The sequence below is a fragment of the Anolis sagrei genome, chromosome Y, assembly GCF_037176765.1.
Source record: "Anolis sagrei isolate rAnoSag1 chromosome Y, rAnoSag1.mat, whole genome shotgun sequence".
In the NCBI taxonomy this organism is placed as follows: domain Eukaryota; kingdom Metazoa; phylum Chordata; class Lepidosauria; order Squamata; family Dactyloidae; genus Anolis; species Anolis sagrei.
The window spans coordinates 45883951-45903951 of record NC_090035.1 but is presented as its reverse complement, the minus strand read 5'-3'; the positions used below and the strand labels follow the sequence as shown (position 1 = coordinate 45903951).

General features: G+C 44.5%; 1 protein-coding gene across 2 annotated transcripts in view; it reads left to right on the top strand.

Annotated features, from left to right (window-relative positions):
* The window catches only part of LOC137095176 (VPS35 endosomal protein-sorting factor-like), a 108791-nt gene extending 89375 nt beyond the window's left edge, over positions 1 to 19416 (top strand). For both annotated transcript variants that reach the window (XM_067461538.1, XM_067461537.1), the window contains one exon: positions 19362 to 19416. In XM_067461538.1, the coding sequence (XP_067317639.1) occupies positions 19362 to 19367 (6 nt within the window). In that variant the 3' untranslated portion in view covers positions 19368 to 19416. The remainder of the gene's footprint in view (positions 1 to 19361) is intronic.
* The last annotated feature ends 585 nt before the right edge of the window (positions 19417 to 20001 follow it).

Below are 20001 nucleotides of genomic sequence, written 5' to 3'. Positions count from 1 at the left end.
AGGCATTGACATGGCATCTTTCCCCAGGATATTGCTTCTTGCCCTCCTATAGAAAACTGGAACTCCCAAAGATCAAAACACAACAGATACTCAGAATGGTATTTATTGTTCATAGTGAGTTATCTTTTTCAGGCATAAGCTTGATGTTTCAACAGGGATAAAAGAAATTTACTTTACAGTCTCTGAAGTCCAAGGAGTTTGTAGCTGAGAAGCTTTTCCTGTTTCCTCCTTCCTCAATGGATGCGAATGCCAGAGCAAACCACAACCCCAGTTCAAATGGCCTATGTTTGAAGACCCAGGATCTTCCTCTGGTGCCAAAAGAACCGGTTTGAAGGCGCTTGAGACTTCCAACGTTGTTCAGATTGGTCTGAACATGAAGCATAAGTCTCAAGGGTAAAAAACATCAAACTGGTGCTGAGAGGTAATTAAATCAGGGTCTTTTAGAGTCAAGTCTCTTACGTCCATCTGGTAGAAACTCTGATGGCAGAAAGAAAATAAAGGAAGCACTCCCCTCCTGCAGGAAGAGGTGGAGCCAAACAGTACTGATTGACAGCTATAAGTAACTAATTCATCCAACTATACATAAGCCGGTAAAAAGGTAGGATTAAGCATGATACAACAGTTTAAATCTTGCAACTAACAGTTCTACACATGTTGTTGTTGTTCATTCATTCCGTCGTCTCCGACTCTTCGTGACCTCATGGATCAGCCCACGCCAGAGCTCCCTGTCGGCCGTCACCACACCCAGCTCCTTCAAGGTCAGTCCAGTCACTTCAAGGATGCCATCCATCCATCTTGCCCTTGGTCAGCCCCTCTTCCTTTTACCTTCCACTTTCCCCAGCATAATTGCCTTCTCTAGGCTTTGCTGTCTCCTCATGATATGTCCAAAGTACTTCAACTTTGTCTCTAGTATCCTTCCCTCCAATGAGCAGTCGGGCTTTATTTCCTGGAGGATGGACTGGTTGGATCTTCTCGCAGTCCAAGGCACTCTCAGAACTTTCCTCCAACATCACAATTCAAAAGCATCTATCTTCCTTCGCTCAGCCTTCCCGAAGGTCCAGTTCTCACATCTGTAGGTGACTACGGGGAATACCATTGCTTTGACTAGGCGGATCTTTGTTGCCAGTCTGATGTCTCTACTCTTTACTATTTTATCAAGACTGGACATTGCTCTCCTCCCAAGAAGTAAGCGTCTTCTGATTTCCTGGCCACAGTCTGCATCTGCAGTCATCTTTGCACCTAGAAATACAAAGTCTGTTACGGCCTCCACATTTTCTCCCTCTATTTTCCAGTTGTCAATCATTCTTGTTGCCATAATCTTGGTTTTTTTTTTGACGTTTAGCTGCAACCCAGCTTTTGCGCTTTCTTCTTTCACCTTGATTAGAAGGTTCCTCAGCTCCTCCTCGCTTTCGGACATCAGAGTGGTGTCATCTGCATATCTGAGGTTGTTAATGTTTCTTCCAGCAATTTTCACCCCAGCTTTGCATTCCTCAAGCCCCGCACATCGCATGATGTGTTCTTCATACAAGTTAAAAAGGTTGGGGGAGAGTATGCAGCCTTGTCGTACGCCTTTCCCAATCTTGAACCAGTCTGTTGTTCCGTGGTCAGTTTTTACTGTTGCTACTTGGTCCTTGTACAGATTCCTCAGGAGAGAGACAAGGTGGCTTGGTATGCCCATCCCACCAAGAACTTGCCACAATTTATTATGATCCACACAGTCAAAGGCTTTAGAATAGTCAATGAAGCAGAAATAGATGTTTTTCTGAAACTCCCTGCCTTTCTCCATTATCCAGCGGATATTGGCAATCTGGTCTTTGGTTCCTCTGCCTTTTCTACACATAGGTGGTGCCATTCGCTCTGTCACAATCCGATTTTGACTTGTCTCCTAAATTTTTCTTGCCATTCTTTCCCCGATGGCATGCGGACTTTTCATTTCTAACTACACAAATAAGCTGTGAATTATTGCCTTCTCTGACCATTTGGGTTGCATGTTATTTTCTACTCCTCTACCCTGTGTCTTTTCAGTCTAAAAACAAGCATACTGTAAACCCATTTGGGGTATAGTTTGTCATCTTGTATGTCCGCAAAATGCTTAGCAGATCCCTTTCTACTGCCATTCTGGAAAGAATGTCAGGACAAAATTCCTTTCTGGGTTTGTGAAGTCAAGACAAAAGCATCCCCCTCCAACCCCCACTCCTCCACCTTGTATCAGGGGAGATGTGGCAAGCAGGGAAGAGTGTGCTCTGTTTCTAAATACACTGGAACAAGAATCACTGCAGTGGCTGAACTGTAGATTGTGAACATTAAAATCCGCCCAGCACGTTTGGCCTAGATTAATGCCTCCGTTATCCATGTGCAAATCTATACCGGAGCTTTTGCCAAGGCAGTCCTCCCCGCAAAAGAAAAAGAAAAAGAAAAGGAAGATGGTAGAGAGAGAAAGACCCATATTTAAGGAAGGAAAAAATGAAAAGACATAAGAATTTGAATTACTTTGTTGGGTTAGTACAGGTTGGCCAGATGCTCTTGAGGAGCTTAATAATAACTTTCTCTTGCTCTACCTGGTGATATATTGTTTCTGAATATGAAGGTCTCATTTAAATGAAGATTATGCTATATTATTATAATTTTCCAGGAAGAGAAAGGATATCAGAACTTTTACACTTTTACAACATTTAGACATACAGACATACAGATTCTATGTGACTACATTGAATTCACAAACAACCTACAATTACATTGGCTAACTAACAAACAAAAAGGGAATTACAGTTTTACTCAGCATTCACATTACCCATATATACATTTATTCATCCTCATGCGTACATCATAATTTTCCCCGCTATCTCCTGGAAAAGGCTAGACTCTGCTTTCCCTGCAACCTGCCAATGCACAGTTTCAAAACTTCCAAAATGCCAAAACTCCAAAACTTCTAAAATGCCAAAATGCATCTTCTTTCCATTAGATCATGACTCCAAAATTGCACTCCTTTCTCTTTTCTTGAGAAAAGGAGCAAGTGACTAGAATCCTGCTTTCCCATAGCAGATCTGACATTCTCCAAATACACCATATCTTTCAATAAAGCATGGCGGGTGAATAGCACCACTGTCTGTCACAATTTTTGGAATGTAATAAGGTCTCTTATATAGCAATATTTCTGCTAAGTTGTAAATGAATAATAGATGTTTTTCCAGCCTGAAACATCCTGCTTCATCTCAGTTTCCTGGCAAATGTTGACTCTTCATAATTGGTGTTGGTAAACACAAGGCTTGGGTTGCCTTCCTTCTTAAGGAAAAGAACCTTGTAAACATTTTCTTAACTTAAAGAGCCATCGTCTCTGATTAATGTAAACACATTGTTTCCCCCCAAAATTTCAACCGTTAATCTTTGTTACAGGTCATCAACTGTCAGCAGTTCAGCAACTTTTAATTACAGTTCCTGAGTGTAGTTGTTTTCTAGACCTTAATCTTCAGAGTGATGTCTCCAAAATTATTAGTTCTCATTCATTTGTCTTTTATACAATTCCATTCAAACCATACATCATATTTCACCATGGCACCTTAAGAGACATAGTCTCTGCAAACTTGCCATGCCCTTGGTTTTAAATTTGCCTCTGGCAGGGACCAACTCAAACTTGTTCTCTGTGTCATTCATAGGCTGCTTTTTTCCCTTTATCATGGAACTTGAGGAATATGCATGGACTGTCTGGCTAGTAACTCAGTCAAGAACTGACCAGACACTGGCCTGCTGAGTTTCAGCATTGCGTTGGTTGGGTGTCTTAATGGGGATTCCCAATAATCATGGTGAAGATGGAAACTCAAGGAACTGGTTTATTGTCATGCATCAAGATGCTTGCCTGTGTCTTGATGCATGGCACTGGGGGATCACGGGCATTGGAGAATCACGAGGAGAACCTGTTCTTCAGAATGCATCACTGTGCCATTCCAGGGCAGTTCCTTAGTTTACCAACAAGTGTCTCCATTTCATCTGCCTTTTAATAACTCATGACCTGCGTGTCTGGGATTGTACAAGGATACCTTCAAGAAATAGCCAATGCTTTAGGACTAATGGAAATATCAAGAATATATAGCAGGATTGTTATGAATATTAAGTGCTCAGGACTGTCTCGAAGATGTCATGGGAAGAAATGGAGTTACAGAACCCAAGTTCTCCAAACAACAACTTCCATGTGCGATCTAAAAACCAAGGTTTGCAAAATGCAGTATTTCCCTGCTCAGAAAAGTGGCAGTTTTCTCTGTGGCCAGACATTTGCATAATGTTATGCTAATACTAATTAAGCCTCAAAAGCAATGCACAAATGGATTGCAGTTCTGTTCTACAGTGGTGAAACTTATTTTAAAAAGTGCAATATAATCAACAGTAAATGAAATGGGAAATAATTCCAGGACTTTTTTATGACCAGTTGAAGCATCTTTGCTATATATTACAACAAAAACAATAAAGTTGTTTTTGTTGTTGTGCTGTATATGTTGATGGACATTCAGTCAATAATATTTTTTAAATAATTTTTATTAAACATTTTAGACAACAACACAAGGAAAGAGGGAGAACAATACTATAGAAGATAGAAAAGTAGGAAACCCAAAAAAAAGAGAAAGAAGAAGAAGAAGAAGAAGAAGGCCAAAGGGCCTAAAAATAAAAAAAGAAAAAGGTAAAAAAAACACACAAACTTCAACAGTTCTAAAATGACTTCCACTCCAGCCTCAGGATCTTCTCTAGATACTTCCTGGTCTAATCTATGCATTCTGGTTCCAGTTCTGGTTGGCGAACAGCTGCAAGATCTCAAGCTGTGCCAGCTGAGGAGTTAATCGAGCGAAATCTAAAGTGATCGTTTCCCCGACCCTCCCAGCGTAAGGAGATCTGGATCTAGAACAGCTAGGGGTCTTGAAAGAGACCTTGATGGTCCAGATCAGCCTGAGGGAAGGGAAAGAGGCTGTGGGGGCAACGAGGTAGAGCGCCGCCATTACATCACCCCAAGCTCCCTCATAAATAAGACCTTATCTGATGTCCGGAGCCCTGGGAGCTCTGAGAGTCGAGTGAAGCCACTTTCGGGACAGCCGAGGGGAAGCGGCCTACGGTAGGCTTCCATCGCCACCACTATTTCAGCAGTTGCTGTTGCCGCCATTGTTGCTGTGGCTGCTGGCCACTCTGCTGTTGTGGCTGCAGGCCCGCGCCGTTGTCATCTCTGCCCTTGTTCCAGCCCTGCTTCAACCGGCTGATTTCCACACTGGGTCCCACGCCGTTGCTGTCACCATCGTCCCCAGGGTCCCGATCTGGCTGTTCCTACATCTCCAGCAGGACCCCCGGGGCTCACCCCTCGCCGAGCCTACGCAGCCGTATTGGCATTTTAATAACTGGTGGGCCGTTGCCTCTGTCGGGCCTCGCTACCTTCCCTGGCAGAGATTGAAGCTCTCCCCGCCTATCCGCCTCATTCAATCAGGGAGGAGGCGAGGGGAGCACAAATCGGCCGCTGCTTCCATTTGGCCGATTGAGGATGGGCCGAAGAGAGCTGGCAGGCCGCGCCATGCTGCGCAGCGCGGCCATTGCTTCCACCCTTGCCAGTGTTCTGGTCGGCTGCTTCTGCTTCGACATCACAGGGGAGGGGGTGAAACGCCCTCCAGCCCCCGCCAGTAGGCTTCCGTCCTCGGGCCGTCAGTTCCATCGGTCCTCACGCTATCAGGGGAGCTGAAACGCTCCGCAGGCCTGACGAGGAGACACCCTTCCATCCGGCCCTCCTTTCTGTCGGGCCCCATACCATCTGAGGGAGCTGAAGCACGAAGTGCTCCACGGGCCTGCCAAAGAGAGGCGTTTCTCCATCCAGGCCCCTCTTTACCACTGTGAAGCCTCTCCACCCTCCGTCTGGGGGTGGGGAGCGAGGAGACCTACTAGGCCTCTGCCGCTGCGCGCCCTCCCGCAGTATTGGGGAGGGAGAGCGAAGGATTGACTTGGCCTATGGAAGAGGCGACTCCATCTCACCACTGCGAGGCCGACCCCGCCATTCCGGATCCAGCATTTTGTTATTGTTGCCATCGAACTCATAGGAACATCTGACATTTTCCAATACTGCCCCCTCTAGCTGGAGGTGTAAATAACATCAACATCATCCACACTGCTGCCAGAAATTGATGCTACTTTTCTCAGCCACTGCCCACGCCACAAGGACCATCTCCCTCTAAACTGTACCATCTCCTCTCCTGGACAGTCGAGAAGATCCGGGGTCCGGGCTGAGGGTGCCGGCTTGTTCATCCATGGGCCCTGCAGCTGGGTCCTATGTTTTGAATTGGCTGTCCTAGTTGAGTGATTTTGGGAATCGGTGAGGGCACTGTCCTCGAGCTTAGAACTGTTAAGCACTTTAATCCAGCACTTTAATCCGTATGGTCCTATCAGCATTGAGTATTAGATAATACCTAGCGCTGCACTTTTAGCCCTGCACTTTAGTTCACCTGGTTTTGTCAGGAATTAGTGCCTGGTCCCAAACCACCATCACTGCTGCTAGATTGCTTGCACTACAACACTAGATAAACGCTGTGATTTACCTGGCCTTAGGCTTATGTTGTGATTTACCATCAAAGTATAGATGTTCTCATTTGTATTATTCCTGTATTATGGTTATGTCATCAGCCTTCTGTCCTCCCTGGTAACGCACAAGTGTACTTTATGATCTGTGGCACACTGGAAGGATTAGGAAGGATTGAAGTGCGGGACCCACAGGTCCCAGATATTTACAATTATAATTACAACGATGTCTATCATTACATGTTAACAACTGAGATAGCAAATGAAGACCAAGGAGGGAATGTTTCCGGGGCAGGTGGGTTCACAGGTGAGGGGGCTGTTATAGATGTGGTGACAGGTAGAGGAAGATATGGGAAAGGGAGATTAAATCAGTTATTTCAGCCCAAAATTTACAACAATAATTCGACAAACTCAAAACATAGTAAGGATCCGAGACAAAAGCAAATCCGGCCCAAAATTTACAATAGAACATTGGCAATTCCAAAAATTATCCATTGCACAACTCAAAAAACAATTCGGCCTGAAAATAATAAGAATGTATTGGCAATTCCAAAAAACTCTCCCGACAAGATACAGCTGAGATGCCAGGATGGTGGTCCTTCTGGGTTAAGGATGGTGCTATTCAATGCCAGGTCGGTCAATGGAAAGACCTCCATTATTCGAGACCTAATCCAGGAAGAACAAGCTGATCTGGCATGTATAATGGAGACCTGGCTGGACGAGGGGGGAGGGGTGAATCTCTCCCAACTATGCCCACCTGGCTATTCTGTGCAGCACCAGCCAAAAACCGGAGGGCGGGGAGGAGGAGTTGCAGTGGTCTATAAGGATTTTCTCCCCCTGATCAGGCGCCCCATCCCGCAATCATCATCATTTCAATGTGCCGGCTTCAGGTTAGGTGACCGGGACAGGATACAGATTCTGTTAGTGTACCGACCACCCTGCTGCACGACAGTCTCCCTACCTGAGCTAGCAGGTGTGGTCTCGGATATGGCGCTGGGTTCCCATCGACTTTTAGTCCTCGGGGATTTCAATGTCCATGCTGAGGCCCCCCTTTCAGGTGCAGCTCAGGACTTTATGGCTGCCATGGCAACCATGGGCCTGTCCCAATTAATATCTGGTCCCACCCATACGGCCGGGCACACACTGGATTTGGCTTTACTCAGGGATGGGGTGACAGTGCTGGGGCGGAGGAGCTGACCATCGCTCCGTTGCCATAGACCGACCACTACCTGATTAGGTTTAGACTCACTGTACCTCCGAACCTCTGCAGGGGTGGTGGACCCATTAAAATGGTCCGCCCCAGGAGACTTATGGATCCAAATGGTTTCCTGACAGCTCTTGGGGATTTTCCCACCTCCCTGGCTGGCGATTCTGTCGATGCCTTGGTCTCTCGCTGGAATTCTGAGATGACCAGGGCTATCGATATAATCGCTCCGGAACGCCCCCTCTTGAGCAACCGAGCTAATCATGCCCCTTGGTTCACTGAGGAGCTGGCAGCAATGAAGTGAAAGAAGAGGTGGCTAGAGCGCGTGTGGCACCAGAATCCCACTAAATCAGCCCAAACACATCTGAATGCCTTTTAAAGGTCCTATAGTGTGGCAATAGTGGCAGCACAAAAAACATCATTTGCGGCCAATATTGCATCGGCGAAGAATCGTCCAGCTGAGCTCTTTCGAGTTGTCAGGAGTCTATTAAATCCGCCGAAAAGCGAGATCCCTGACAGCTCGGGAGCTCGCTGTGAAGCATTTGCTTGATTCTTCACTGATAAAATTGCACTGATTTGATCGGGATTCGACGCCACTTTAAATGCAGTCTCTGAGGATGTAACGAGAGCATCTGCTTGTCCGGTTTTATTGGATTCATTTCAATTGGTTCAGCTTCAGGATGTGGACAGGATCCTTGGAGGTGTGACCTACCACATGCATCCTAGACCCCTGCCTATTCTGGCTGATAAAGGAAGCCAGAGGGGGTTTGGCAGAGTGGGTGAAGGTGGTGGTTAATGCCTCCTTACGGGAGGGCAAAATTCCAGCGAGCTTAAAACAAGCTATCATAACACCGCTGTTGAAAAAACCATCACTGGACCCCATTCAATTAGACAACTATCGGCCAGTTTCCAACCTTCCCTATTTGGGCAAAGTCATGGAATGTGTGGTGGCAACACAACTCCAGGGATTTCTGGTAGACACTGATTATCTAGATCCGACACAGTCTGGCTTTAGACGGGGACATGGAACGGAAACAGCCTTGGTCGCCTTGGTAGATGATCTTTGCCGGGAGCTGGACAGGGGGAATGTGTCCCTGTTAGTTCTGCTGGACCTCTCAGCGGCCTTCGATACCGTCGATCATGGTATTCTTCTGGGACGCCACACAGATATGGGACTTGGGGGTACTCCTTTGCAGTGGCTCCAGTCCTTTCTTGAGGCACGGTCCCAGAAGGTGTTACTGGGTGACACCTGTTTGGCCCCACAGCCGTTGTTGTGTGGAGTCCCTCAGGGTTCAATTCTGTTCCCAATGTTGTTTAATATCTACATGAAGCCGCTGGGGGAGATCATTCGGAGTTTCGGACTGAAATGTTATCTCTTAGCAGATGATGTCCAGATCTGTCACTCCTTCTCACCTGTCACCAAGGAGGCTGTCCAGACCTTGAATTGGTGTCTAGCTGCTGTGTCGGACTGGATGAAAGCTAACAAATTGAAACTGAATCCAGACAAGACAGAGATCCTACTGGTCAGTTGTAAGGCCGAACAGGGTATAGGGTTACAGTCTGTACTGGATAGGGTTACACTCCCCCTGAAGGCTCAGGCTCGCAGCTTGGGAGTGATACTGGACTCATCGCTGAGCCTGGAACCCCAGGTCTCAGTGGTGGCCAGGAGAGCTTTTGCGCAATTAAAACTTGTGCACCAGTTGCGCCCGTACCTCGGGAAGTCTGATCTGGCTACAGTGGTCCATGCTCTGGTTACATCCCATATAGACTACTGCAACGCACTCTACGTGGGGTTGCCCTTGAAGACTGTTCGGAAACTTCAACTGGTCCAGCGAGCGGCAGCCAGATTGCTTACCGGAGCGACATACAGGGAGCACACCACCTCCCTGCTGTGTCAACTCCACTAGCTGCCGATTCAGTTCCGAGCACAATTCAAGGTGCTGGTTTTGACCTACAAAACCCTTTACGGTTCCGGTCCAGCATATCTGTCTGAACGTATCTCCCTCTATGTCCCACCCCGGAATCTGAAATCATCTGGGGAGGCCCTGCTCTTGACCCCACCGCTATCACAAGTGAGGCTGGTGGGGACGAGTAGCAGGGCCTTCTAAGTGGTGGCCCCCCACCTGTGGAACTCACTCCCAGGGGAAATCAGGGCATCAACATTCCTCCTTGCCTTCAGGTTGTGGGACCAGGACTTTGGGCATCCTGACAATTAGATATGGAAACCAGATGGATAGGACCGACAATTTGTGGAAATTGGAACTTAAACTATGAGACTGTGAAACACTGACCATCAATGAGGTTTGTGTTGATTTTATTGCTTTTATTGCTTTTACTGGTTTTATGGTGTGTTTTCTGTTAATTGTTGTTATTGCTAAAATTGCTGTTTGTTAACTGATGTTATTGTCTTTTGCTGTTATGTAATGTGGGCATCGAATTGTGCCTTGCTTTTGTAAGCCACCCTGAGTCCCCCCCAGGGTGAGAAGGGCGGGGTAGAAGCAATCGAAATAAATAAATAAATAATTCTTGGCCTCTATTTCTATTTTTTTCATAGTCATAAAAAAGGGTCCAATCTGCCCTTTTTATCGATTTTCCGGTATTTTTCCTCATCAAAAAGGTTAGTTCATCCATGTCTCTTATTTCTTTAACCTTATCTATCCATTCGTCAATAATAGGAATCTGTTCTTTTTTCCAATATCTAGCAAAAATAATCCTCACTGCCGTTGTAATGTATGTTAATAATTTGTCTTCATTTTCTTCAAGTTGTAAATCCAGGTCTGTGAAGCCAAGTAAATAATACTCAGGCTTCTTCTTAAACTTCCTTTTCAGTAATTTTTGTGTTTCCTCATGTATTAGTGACCAATATTTAGATGTTTCTTTGCAGGACCACCACATATGGTAGAATGTACCTGTTTGCTCACTGCACTTCCAGCATTTGTCAGAGACATTTTTATACATGTGTCTTAATTTATTGGGGGTAAGGTACCATCTATAGAACATTTTATACCAATTTTCCTTTAAATCCGTCGCATAAGTATATTTCAACTTTTTATTCCACATTTGTTCCCATTCTCTGAATTGGATGGGCCTTCTTAAATTTTCTGCCCATTTTATCATGCATGTTTTAACCTGTTCTGTTTCTGTTAGCCATTGTAGCAATTTATTATAAAGTATCATAATTATTTTCTTTTCCATTTTTAGAATTTTGTCCCATGTATTTTCCTCCCAATCAAATCCAATTTTTTTATCTTGTTTAAAGTATTCCTTAATTTGTGAATTTGACCCAGCTTTGCCCGCCAGGTTTCTCTGTGCAGCACCAGCCAAGATCCGGAGGGTGGGGAGGTGCGGTTGCAGTGGTCTATAGAGATTCCATTCTTCTGACCAGGGACCCCATCCCGCAGTCAACAAATTTCGAATGCGTCCACCTGAGGGTGGGTGACCGGGACAGATTAGGGATTCTGTTAGTGTACCATCCACCTCGCTGCAGTACAGTCTCCCTGCCTGAGCTAGCGGGGGTGGTCTCGGACCTGGCATTGGAGTCCCAACGGCTGCTTGTGCTGGGGGACTTCAATGGCTTATGGATCCGGATGGATTCCTGACGGCTCTTGGGGAATTTCCCGCCGCCTCGGTTGGTGATCCTGTCGCTCTCTGGAATGGGGAGATGGCTAGGGCAATAGACACGATCGCTCCAGAACGTCCCCTCTCAAGTAGCCGAGCTAAACCAGTTCCTTGGTTCACTGAGGAGCTGGCAGCGTTGAAGCGAAAGAAGAGGGAACTAGAGAGCGTGTGGCGTTCGAATCCGAGCGAGCCAAATCGAACACGGTTTGTGTCCTTTTTAAGGGCATATGCCGCGGCAATAAAAGCCGCAAAGAAGACTTTCTTTGCGGCTACTATTGCGTCTGCAAAGAACCGTCCGGCTGAACTGTTCCGAGTTGTCAGAGGCCTTTTAAAACCCACCATGCAGGATGGGTGTCCTGATGACTCGGCAGCTCGCTGTGAAGCCTTTGCTCAGTTCTTTGCAGACAAAGTCACTTTGATCCGCTCTGGTCTGGATACCATATTAACGGCAGTCTCTGAGGATGTAACACGAGCATCTGCTTGTCCAGTTTCAATGGATTCATTTCAATTGGTGAAACCCGAGGATGTGGACAAGGTGCTTGGAGGAATGAGAGCTACCACATGCATCCTAGACCCCTGCCCATCCTGGCTTCTGAAGGAGGCCAGAGGGGGATTGGCAGAGTGGGTGAAGGTGGTGGTTAATGCCTCCCTTCGGGAAGGCAAAATTCCAGCCAGCTTAAAGCAAGCTGTAATAAAACCGCTGTTGAAAAAACCATCACTGGACCCCACTCAATTCGTCAACTATCTCCCCTTCTTGGGCAAAGTCCTGGAATGTGTGGTGGCCTCACAACTCCAGGCATTCTTGGTAGACACGGATTATCTGGATCCGGCACAGTCTGGCTTTAGGCCGGGGCATGGTACCGAGACAGCCTTGGTCGCCTTAGTGGATGATCTGCGCCGGGAGCTCGACAGGGGGAGTGTGTCCCTGTTGGTGCTGTTGGACCTCTCAGCGGCCTTCGATACCGTCGACCATGGTATCCTTCTGAGACGCCTCACGGAAATGGGTCTTGGAGGAACTGTTTTACAGTGGCTCCGCTCATTCCTTGAGGGTCGGTCTCAGAAGGTGTTACTGGGAGACTCCTGCTCAACCCCACAATCTTTGTCTTGTGGAGTTCCTCAGGGCTCAATATTGTCTCCCATGTTGTTTAACATCTACATGAAGCCGCTGGGTGAGATCATCCGGAGTTTCGGAGTGCGATGTCATCTGTACGCGGATGATGTCCAACTCTGTCACTCCTTTCCACCTGCTACTAAGGAGGCTGTCGAGGTCCTGAACCGGTGCTTGGCTGCTGTGACGGTCTGGATGAGGGCGAACAAATTGAAACTGAATCCAGACAAGACAGAGGTACTCCTGGTCAGTCGTAAGGCTGAACAGGGTATAGGGTTACAGCCTGTGTTGGATGGGGTCACATTCCCCCTGAAGACACAGGTTCGCAGTTTGGGTGTGATCCTGGACTCATCGCTGAGCCTGGAACCCCAGGTTTCGGCAGTGACCAGGGGAGCATTCGCACAGTTAAAACTCGTGCGCCAACTGCGACCGTACCTTGGGAAGTCTGACTTGGCCACGGTAGTCCACGCTCTGGTTACATCCCGTTTAGACTACTGCAACGCTCTCTACGTGGGGTTGCCTTTGAAGACGGCCCGGAAGCTCCAACTAGTCCAACGTTTGGCAGCCTTGATACTAACAGGAGCAGAGCGCAGGGAGCATACAACTCCTTTGCTGCACCAGTTCCACTGGCTGCCGATTTGCTGCCGGGCTCAATTCAAAGTGCTGGCATTGGCCTTTAAAGCCCTAAACGGTTCTGGCCCAACCTACCTATCCGAACGTATCTCGGCCTATCAGCCCACCAGGACCCTAAGATCTTCTGGGGAGGCCTTGCTCTCTATCCCGCCTGCTTCACAGGTGCGGCTGGCGGGAACAAGAGACAGGGCCTTTTCTGTGGTGGCCCCTCGGCTATGGAACGCCCTTCCCATGGAGGTAAGATCAGCCCCCTCGTTGATGGTGTTCCGAAGAAGATTAAAAACCTGGATGTTCGAACAGGCATTTGGTTAACTCAGTGCAATTAATGTAATGATTAAGGATTGGCAATATGGACGACGAACTGGATCACGTTTTTAGTCAAGAGATGTATTGGATTGTTATTGATATGTGAATTGTGTATTATGCTTTTATGGTTTTAAATTGTATACTGTTGATTGTTATATTTTGTTGTAAACCGCGTTGAGTCGCTGGCTAGGCTGAGAAACAGCGGTATACAAGCATAGCAAATAAATAAATTAATTTGTATATAGTGTAACCATGTTATGTTTCCATAAGTATTCTTCAACTGGTCAAAGGATTTAATCTCTGCTTTCCCTTCAAATAGAATGTCCTTGTACCTTGGCCATACCCTCCATCCTAGAAGCCTTTTTTTTTTAGTAATAATCTTTATTAAGTTTTTCACAAGAGATTAAAAGCAAAAAGGGGTTTGGGAGGGGTGGTCCGGGAGTGATGGGGGAGGGAGCGGTGGGGAAGGTGGTGAAGGGACAAGAAAGAGAAAAAGGGGGGGGGGGGTTGGGGTAGTGATAGGGGGGATTAAGAAAAAAAATTAAAAGCTTGTGACTTCCTGGTATCATCTTAAGGGTCTCTTCTTTTCCTCTTCTTCCTTTCCTCTTTCATCTTCTTCAGTTTCTTATCTATTCCTTTTTCCCTCTCTTTTCCTTATATTTCATTCTCAGTGGTTTTTGTCTTGTTACTCTGTTAGGATCCTCTTGTTTCTTTCTTTAAAGTATTCTGACACCTTCTCCCAGTTTGTTTCTTTTCTGTTGATGCCTTTGTTCCTTAAAATTAGAGAGGTGAGTCGATCCATGTTTTTAATTTCTAGTATCTTCGTTAGGCGTTCGTCCTCATCTGGGATTTCATCCTGTTTCCATTTTCGCGCATAGCAGATTCTGGCTGCTGTCATCATCAGAAACATCAGTTTGTCCGAGTTTTGGTCGATTTCTAAGTCCTGCATTCCTAGTAGGAATATCTCTGGTCTCCAGGGTATCTTGATCTTCAGTATCTTTTGTACTTCTTTTTGTACTTCCTTCCAGTATCCTTTCGCTTTTGGGCACGACCACCACATGTGGTAGAACGACCCTTCTGTTTCCCCACATTTCCAGCACTTTGTTGTCATGTTTTTGTAGGTCTTCCCCAGTTTCTTTGGCGTCATGTACCATCTGTACGCGATCTTTGCCCAATTCTCTTTTAAGTCTGTCGCATAACAGTATTTTAGTCTTCTCCTCCAAGCCTCCTCCCATTCTTCCTTTCTGATTGTTCTTCCTAAGTTTTCATTCCATCTCCTCATATATGTTTCGCCTTTTTTTGACTCTAGTTCCCATTCAAGTAATTTTCTATAGATTTTCGTTATCAGTTTTCCTTCTGATTCCATTATTTTATCCCAGAAGTTTTTCTCTAGATTAAACCCTATTTCCTTATCCTTTTTGAATCTTTCTTTAATTTGCTAATATTGTAACCATGTTGTTCTTTGATCTAGTGTATTTAGTTCATGTTGTGCTTTTAGTATCACCTCTCCTCCTTCTTTTTTTTTTTTTAATATATCCTTGTATTTCAGCCAATCATGCCATCCCATACACCTTCTTTGTTCAGCTTCTAAGGGTGATATCCACATCGGAATTTTTTTGTATAATTTGTTCTTGTATTTTTCCCAAACCTTCAGTATTGTGGATCATACAAAGAAGCCTTTTTTGGTGTGCCTCCATTGCAGAAACCAACAATGGCGTGGTTTTGTAGAAAAAGTTTTTATATCTCATCCAAGTCCTCAGTAGGGAGGCTCGCACAAAATGATTTCCAAAGTTTTTTTCTTTTGTTTCCCTATTATACCAGACGTATGCGTGCCATCCTACTCTCAAATCATGGCCTTCTAAAAAGCATTTCTCTTTGGTTAATGTCATCCAATCTCTTACCCATAGCAAAGCACATGCCTCATGGTAAGTTTTCAGATCTGGGAATCCCAGACCTCCTCTTGTTTTTTTATCATTCAGATTCGTATAATTTATCCTTGGTCTTTTCCCTTTCCAAATGAACTTTAATAAATATTTCTTCCATTTTTTAAATAAAGTTTGGTTTTTTATTACTGGTATGTTTTGAAACAAAAATATAAGTTTCGGTAAAACATTCATTTTAATTAGGGAGATTTGACCGAGAAGTGATAGATTTAAATAGCTCCATTTTTGTAAATCTTTTTGCATTTCCTTCCATTCCATTTCAGTTATTCTTCAAAAGCTGGCCATTTCTCGCTGAAATCCAGACTCCTAAATATTTTATTTTTTAAATACTTTCCACTCCGAATTGTTCTTGGATCCTTTCTCGTTTCTCCTTTTCCACATTTTTAAATAACAATTTCGTTTTCTTCATATTCATTTTAAATCCTGCCACTTTCCCAAATTCCTCTATTCTTATCAACCAATTTTTTAAATTTTTACCAGGGTCTTCTATGGTTCCCAACAAATCGTCTGCAAAAGCCCATATTTTATATTCGAATTTGCCAATTTTCACTCCTTTAACATTTTCATCTTCTCTAATTTTTTTCATTAGGATCTCCACTGCCATTATAAATATCAATGGGGATAATGGGCACTCTTGTCTGGTGCCCTTCGAAATATTAAATTCTTTAGTCATTTGTCCATTTATTTTCACTTTAGCTTTTAGTTGGTTATAAATTGCATTAACTGCATTATTAAATTTTTCTCCCATGTCCAATTTTTGTATTAATGTCTTAAAGAAATCCCAATTCAAGTTGTCAAATGCTTTTTCAGCATCTATTGATAGGATTGCAAATTCTTTTTGGTGGTTAATCTCATAATATTCCAAAAGGTCCAACACAGTACGAATATTTTCTTTCATATGCCTGTTTGGGAGGAAACCCGTTTGTTCTTCTCCAATCCAATCATTTAAAAAAGATTTTAACCTTGTGGCCATAATATTAGCAAAATTTTATAATCCGTATTTAACAAGGAGATCGGTCTATAATTTTTAATATCTGTGTCTGGTGATCCTTCCTTATGTATTACAGTAATTTCCGCTTCATTCCATGAGTCTGGTATCTTCTGAAAATTCATTGCTTCATTCACAATCATTTTAAAGGTTGGTATTAGAGTTTGTTTAAATGATTTATAAAAGCCGGCCGTGAACCCATCCGGTCCTGGGGCTTTATCTGCATCCATTTTATTAATTGCCTTTTCTATCTCCTCCTTGGTTATCTCTCTATTCAACATTTCTGTGTTATCATCTATTATTTTGTGTAGTTTCATCTAACAAATATAATTCGTAATATCTTCTTTCGTTACCTGATCTTTTGTGTACAATTGGGTGTAATATTTTCTAAATTTCTAAATAAAAAAATCAGTCAATAATATTTAATTTGGACATAAATGTCTGTGTGCATTTGGTGGATTGATCTTGTAGCATTGCAGCTGTCTCTTGCCACAAATAACATATTCCCTCTTCAGTTTGCTGTTGATGGGCTATTACTTCTGCTCATGTGCTATTTTTATTTGACCTGAAGCCAGTTACTGATATTCCTCCAGACCAAAATAGGCCTGGCATGATTTTGGCTCCTTCACAGTGGCCTGTCAGAATGATGGAAATCTCCCGGTGATCTCTCCTCTCTGTTTGCTTCCTGAACATTTAGATCTTTTGCACTGGACTAGAGTTATGCATACATTTTCTGCTTTTGTCCTGTACCAAATCCCTGACAGATCCTTCTGATTTAAAATCGGATATGAAGGTGGCCATAGCTAATTTCACAAGAGCGTTCTTAACAACTGCCTTCTTTATTTTATGATACAGTTCAAAATATGATGGGCAGAGCCATCTGGAAGTCACTAAACTTACATCATGATGCCACCACTTCTCACCACTAGAGATGGAAAATATATGAGCTGTTCGGACTTTTTAAAAGCATACTCAAATATATGTAAGGTATAGCTCAGTTATGGGCAGACCCAGGCCTGGAGGCCAGATGTGGCCCCTTGGGCTCTTTTCTCAGGCCCTCCTCTCTCTCACCATCCTACTCTTCCCTCTCTCTTTCCTCTCTCCCTCCTTCCTTCCCTTCCACCCTTTCACTTCCCTTCCCTCATTCCTTCCTCCTTCCTTTTCTTTCCCTCCTTCCCTTCCACCCTTTCATCCTTCCCTCCCTCTTCCCTCCTTCCCTTTCTTTCTCTTTCCTTCCCTCTCTCCTTCCTTCCTTCCCTTTTGTCTTTTCTTCCTTCTCGCTTTCCTCCCTTTTCTCCCTCCCACCCTCTCTCCCTCCATTCCCTTCCACCCTTACTTCCATCCTTCCTCCTTTTTGTCTTTCCTTCATTCCCTCTTTCCTTCTTTCTTTTTCTCCTTCCTTCCTTCCTTCTTTCATTCCCTTTTGTCTTTTCTTCCTTCTCTCTTCCCTCCCCTCCCTCCCTCCCTCCATTCCCTTCCACTCATCCTTCCATGCTTCTCTTCTTCCCTTTCGTCCTTCCTTCCCTCTTTCCTCCCTCCTTCCCTCTCTTTCTCCTTCTTTCCTTCCCTTTTGTCTTTCCTTCCTTCCTTCTCCCTTTCCTTCCTCCCTCCATTCCCTTCCACTCTTCTTTCCTTCCATCATTCTTCTCCTCCCTTTCTTTTTCCTTCCTTCTGGGGGATGTTTAGCTTGGAGAAGAGAAGGTAGAGAAGGAACATGAGAACCATGTTTCAAGATTTAAAAGGCTGTCCCATTGAGGAGGAGGAGAAGGGAAAGTGAATTTCAGCCACTCTAGAGACCAGGGCACAAGGGAGCAATGGTTTCAAATGGCAGGGAAAGAGATTCTACTGAAAAGATTAGGAAGAACTTCCTGAGAATAAGAGCTGTTGGAGAGTGGCATAGACTGCCTTGGAGTGTCGTGGAGTCTCCTTCTCTGGAGGCTTTTCTGCAGAGGCTGTCTATTGGGAGTGCTTGGATAGTGCTTTCCTGCATGCTATGGGGTTGGACTGGATGGCCCTTGGGGGTCTCATCCAGCGCTAGGGTTCTATATCAGGAGTAGGCAATACGAGGTCTCATGGAACACTTTTTCTCTCCCATTCACCATCTTATCCTGACCAAGACCAACCCTTTTGAGATCCAAATGTTTCCCATTTTTCCTTCACTTTCTGCCTCCAAAAGAGAAAAGGAAGGGGAGGAAAGGGCAGGGAGGTATCTTGGGGAGAACCCCCTACCTCCCAGCCTTGTATGCAGCCCCCAAGTTAGAAAGTTTGCTCATGCCTAGTATAGCTACACATTTTTGGAGACTTGTTCAGAAATCTTGGAGGAATCTGAAACATTTTGGGAAATATGATATATTACCCCTCCCCAACTTCATTCTGTGTAAAAAAAAACCAAACCACACACACACACACAACCAAACCATTGTGTTTAATTTTCATGTTGCTCCCATTGCCTGCCTGAGTGTCAACCTTAGCCCTCCATCTTGAAGGCCATTTGAGTGCAGTTTTCAGAACGGCCTGCTCTAAGTCTCTTTAAACATAAGGGCAGACACATTACTCCCAAAATAATTAGTTTGTATTGCATTTAGGGTTGGAAAACTAATGTAATCTTTTTTACAAATGGCTATATACTTCTTATTAAGAATTAAATAAAATTATGTGTTACAATGTCAAGCAACGTTAACTGACTGATTCCATCATGGTTCTATCTGGCTATCAATCTGCTTAGAAATTTGCAAATGTACATGCAAGCCTAAATAAATGTGTCACTGTGTGTGTGTGTGTGTGTGTGTGTGTGGGAGAGAGACACTGAGGCACGGGACATTTTCATTTTTAATTGAATGTTGTCAGTCACTTTCACTCTTCACTCTTCACTCTTCACTCCATCAGCCTGGTACCCTCGGAATGTGCTGAACTATACTTCCCATCATCCCTAAGTGAGATGGTGAAGCAGCTGGGGAGGGGAGAGGGATAGATATACCTTTGTCAAAGTTGTCAAAGATGCACAATTAACATGCACATTTGCTTTAGTCCTAGACCACCAATTGCGCTCTCTCTGCTGCTGTCTGAAGAAGAAGCAAGCAACATAATTCAATCATTCTGGAGAGGTTATCGGGTAAGAGTCAACTGTAATTATTTTGCTTGATGTTGAATCTTTGTGATTGCAAATGCCTTGGGGAAAACCCCTTACATAAATTTTAAGTAGCAGGTGCTATAAATATCTATGAAGACATGCATGGTTTAACAGTGTTTGTGTAAAAAGGTTGCCTTGCTATTTGAGAACTGTCACCAAGGAGGTCACAAGATAGTCCTCTGCTTATTTTTTCATGACACAGTAAGAGGACCTGGAATAACCAAGGGTGAAGAACTTCCCCTTTCTCTCTCTGCGGGCCTTTCAGACAGTCCCTATATCCCAGGATCTGATCCCAGGTTTTCTGCTTTAAACTGGATTATATGAATCTGCACTGCCAGATAATCTGGGATAAACAGAAAACCCTGTGTACAGGAGTTGATTATAAATTGTATGATTTTAACTGTATTTGTGTTTAGATTGGCTGCAGTAATGCTGGAGCGGCCTAAGTCAGAGGAGTCCTCCATGTGCATTGCCATGGAGACCAATGCAGGAGAGAGGGAAGTGGGAGGAGCTTAGAGGGGAGAGTTTGAAAAAAAC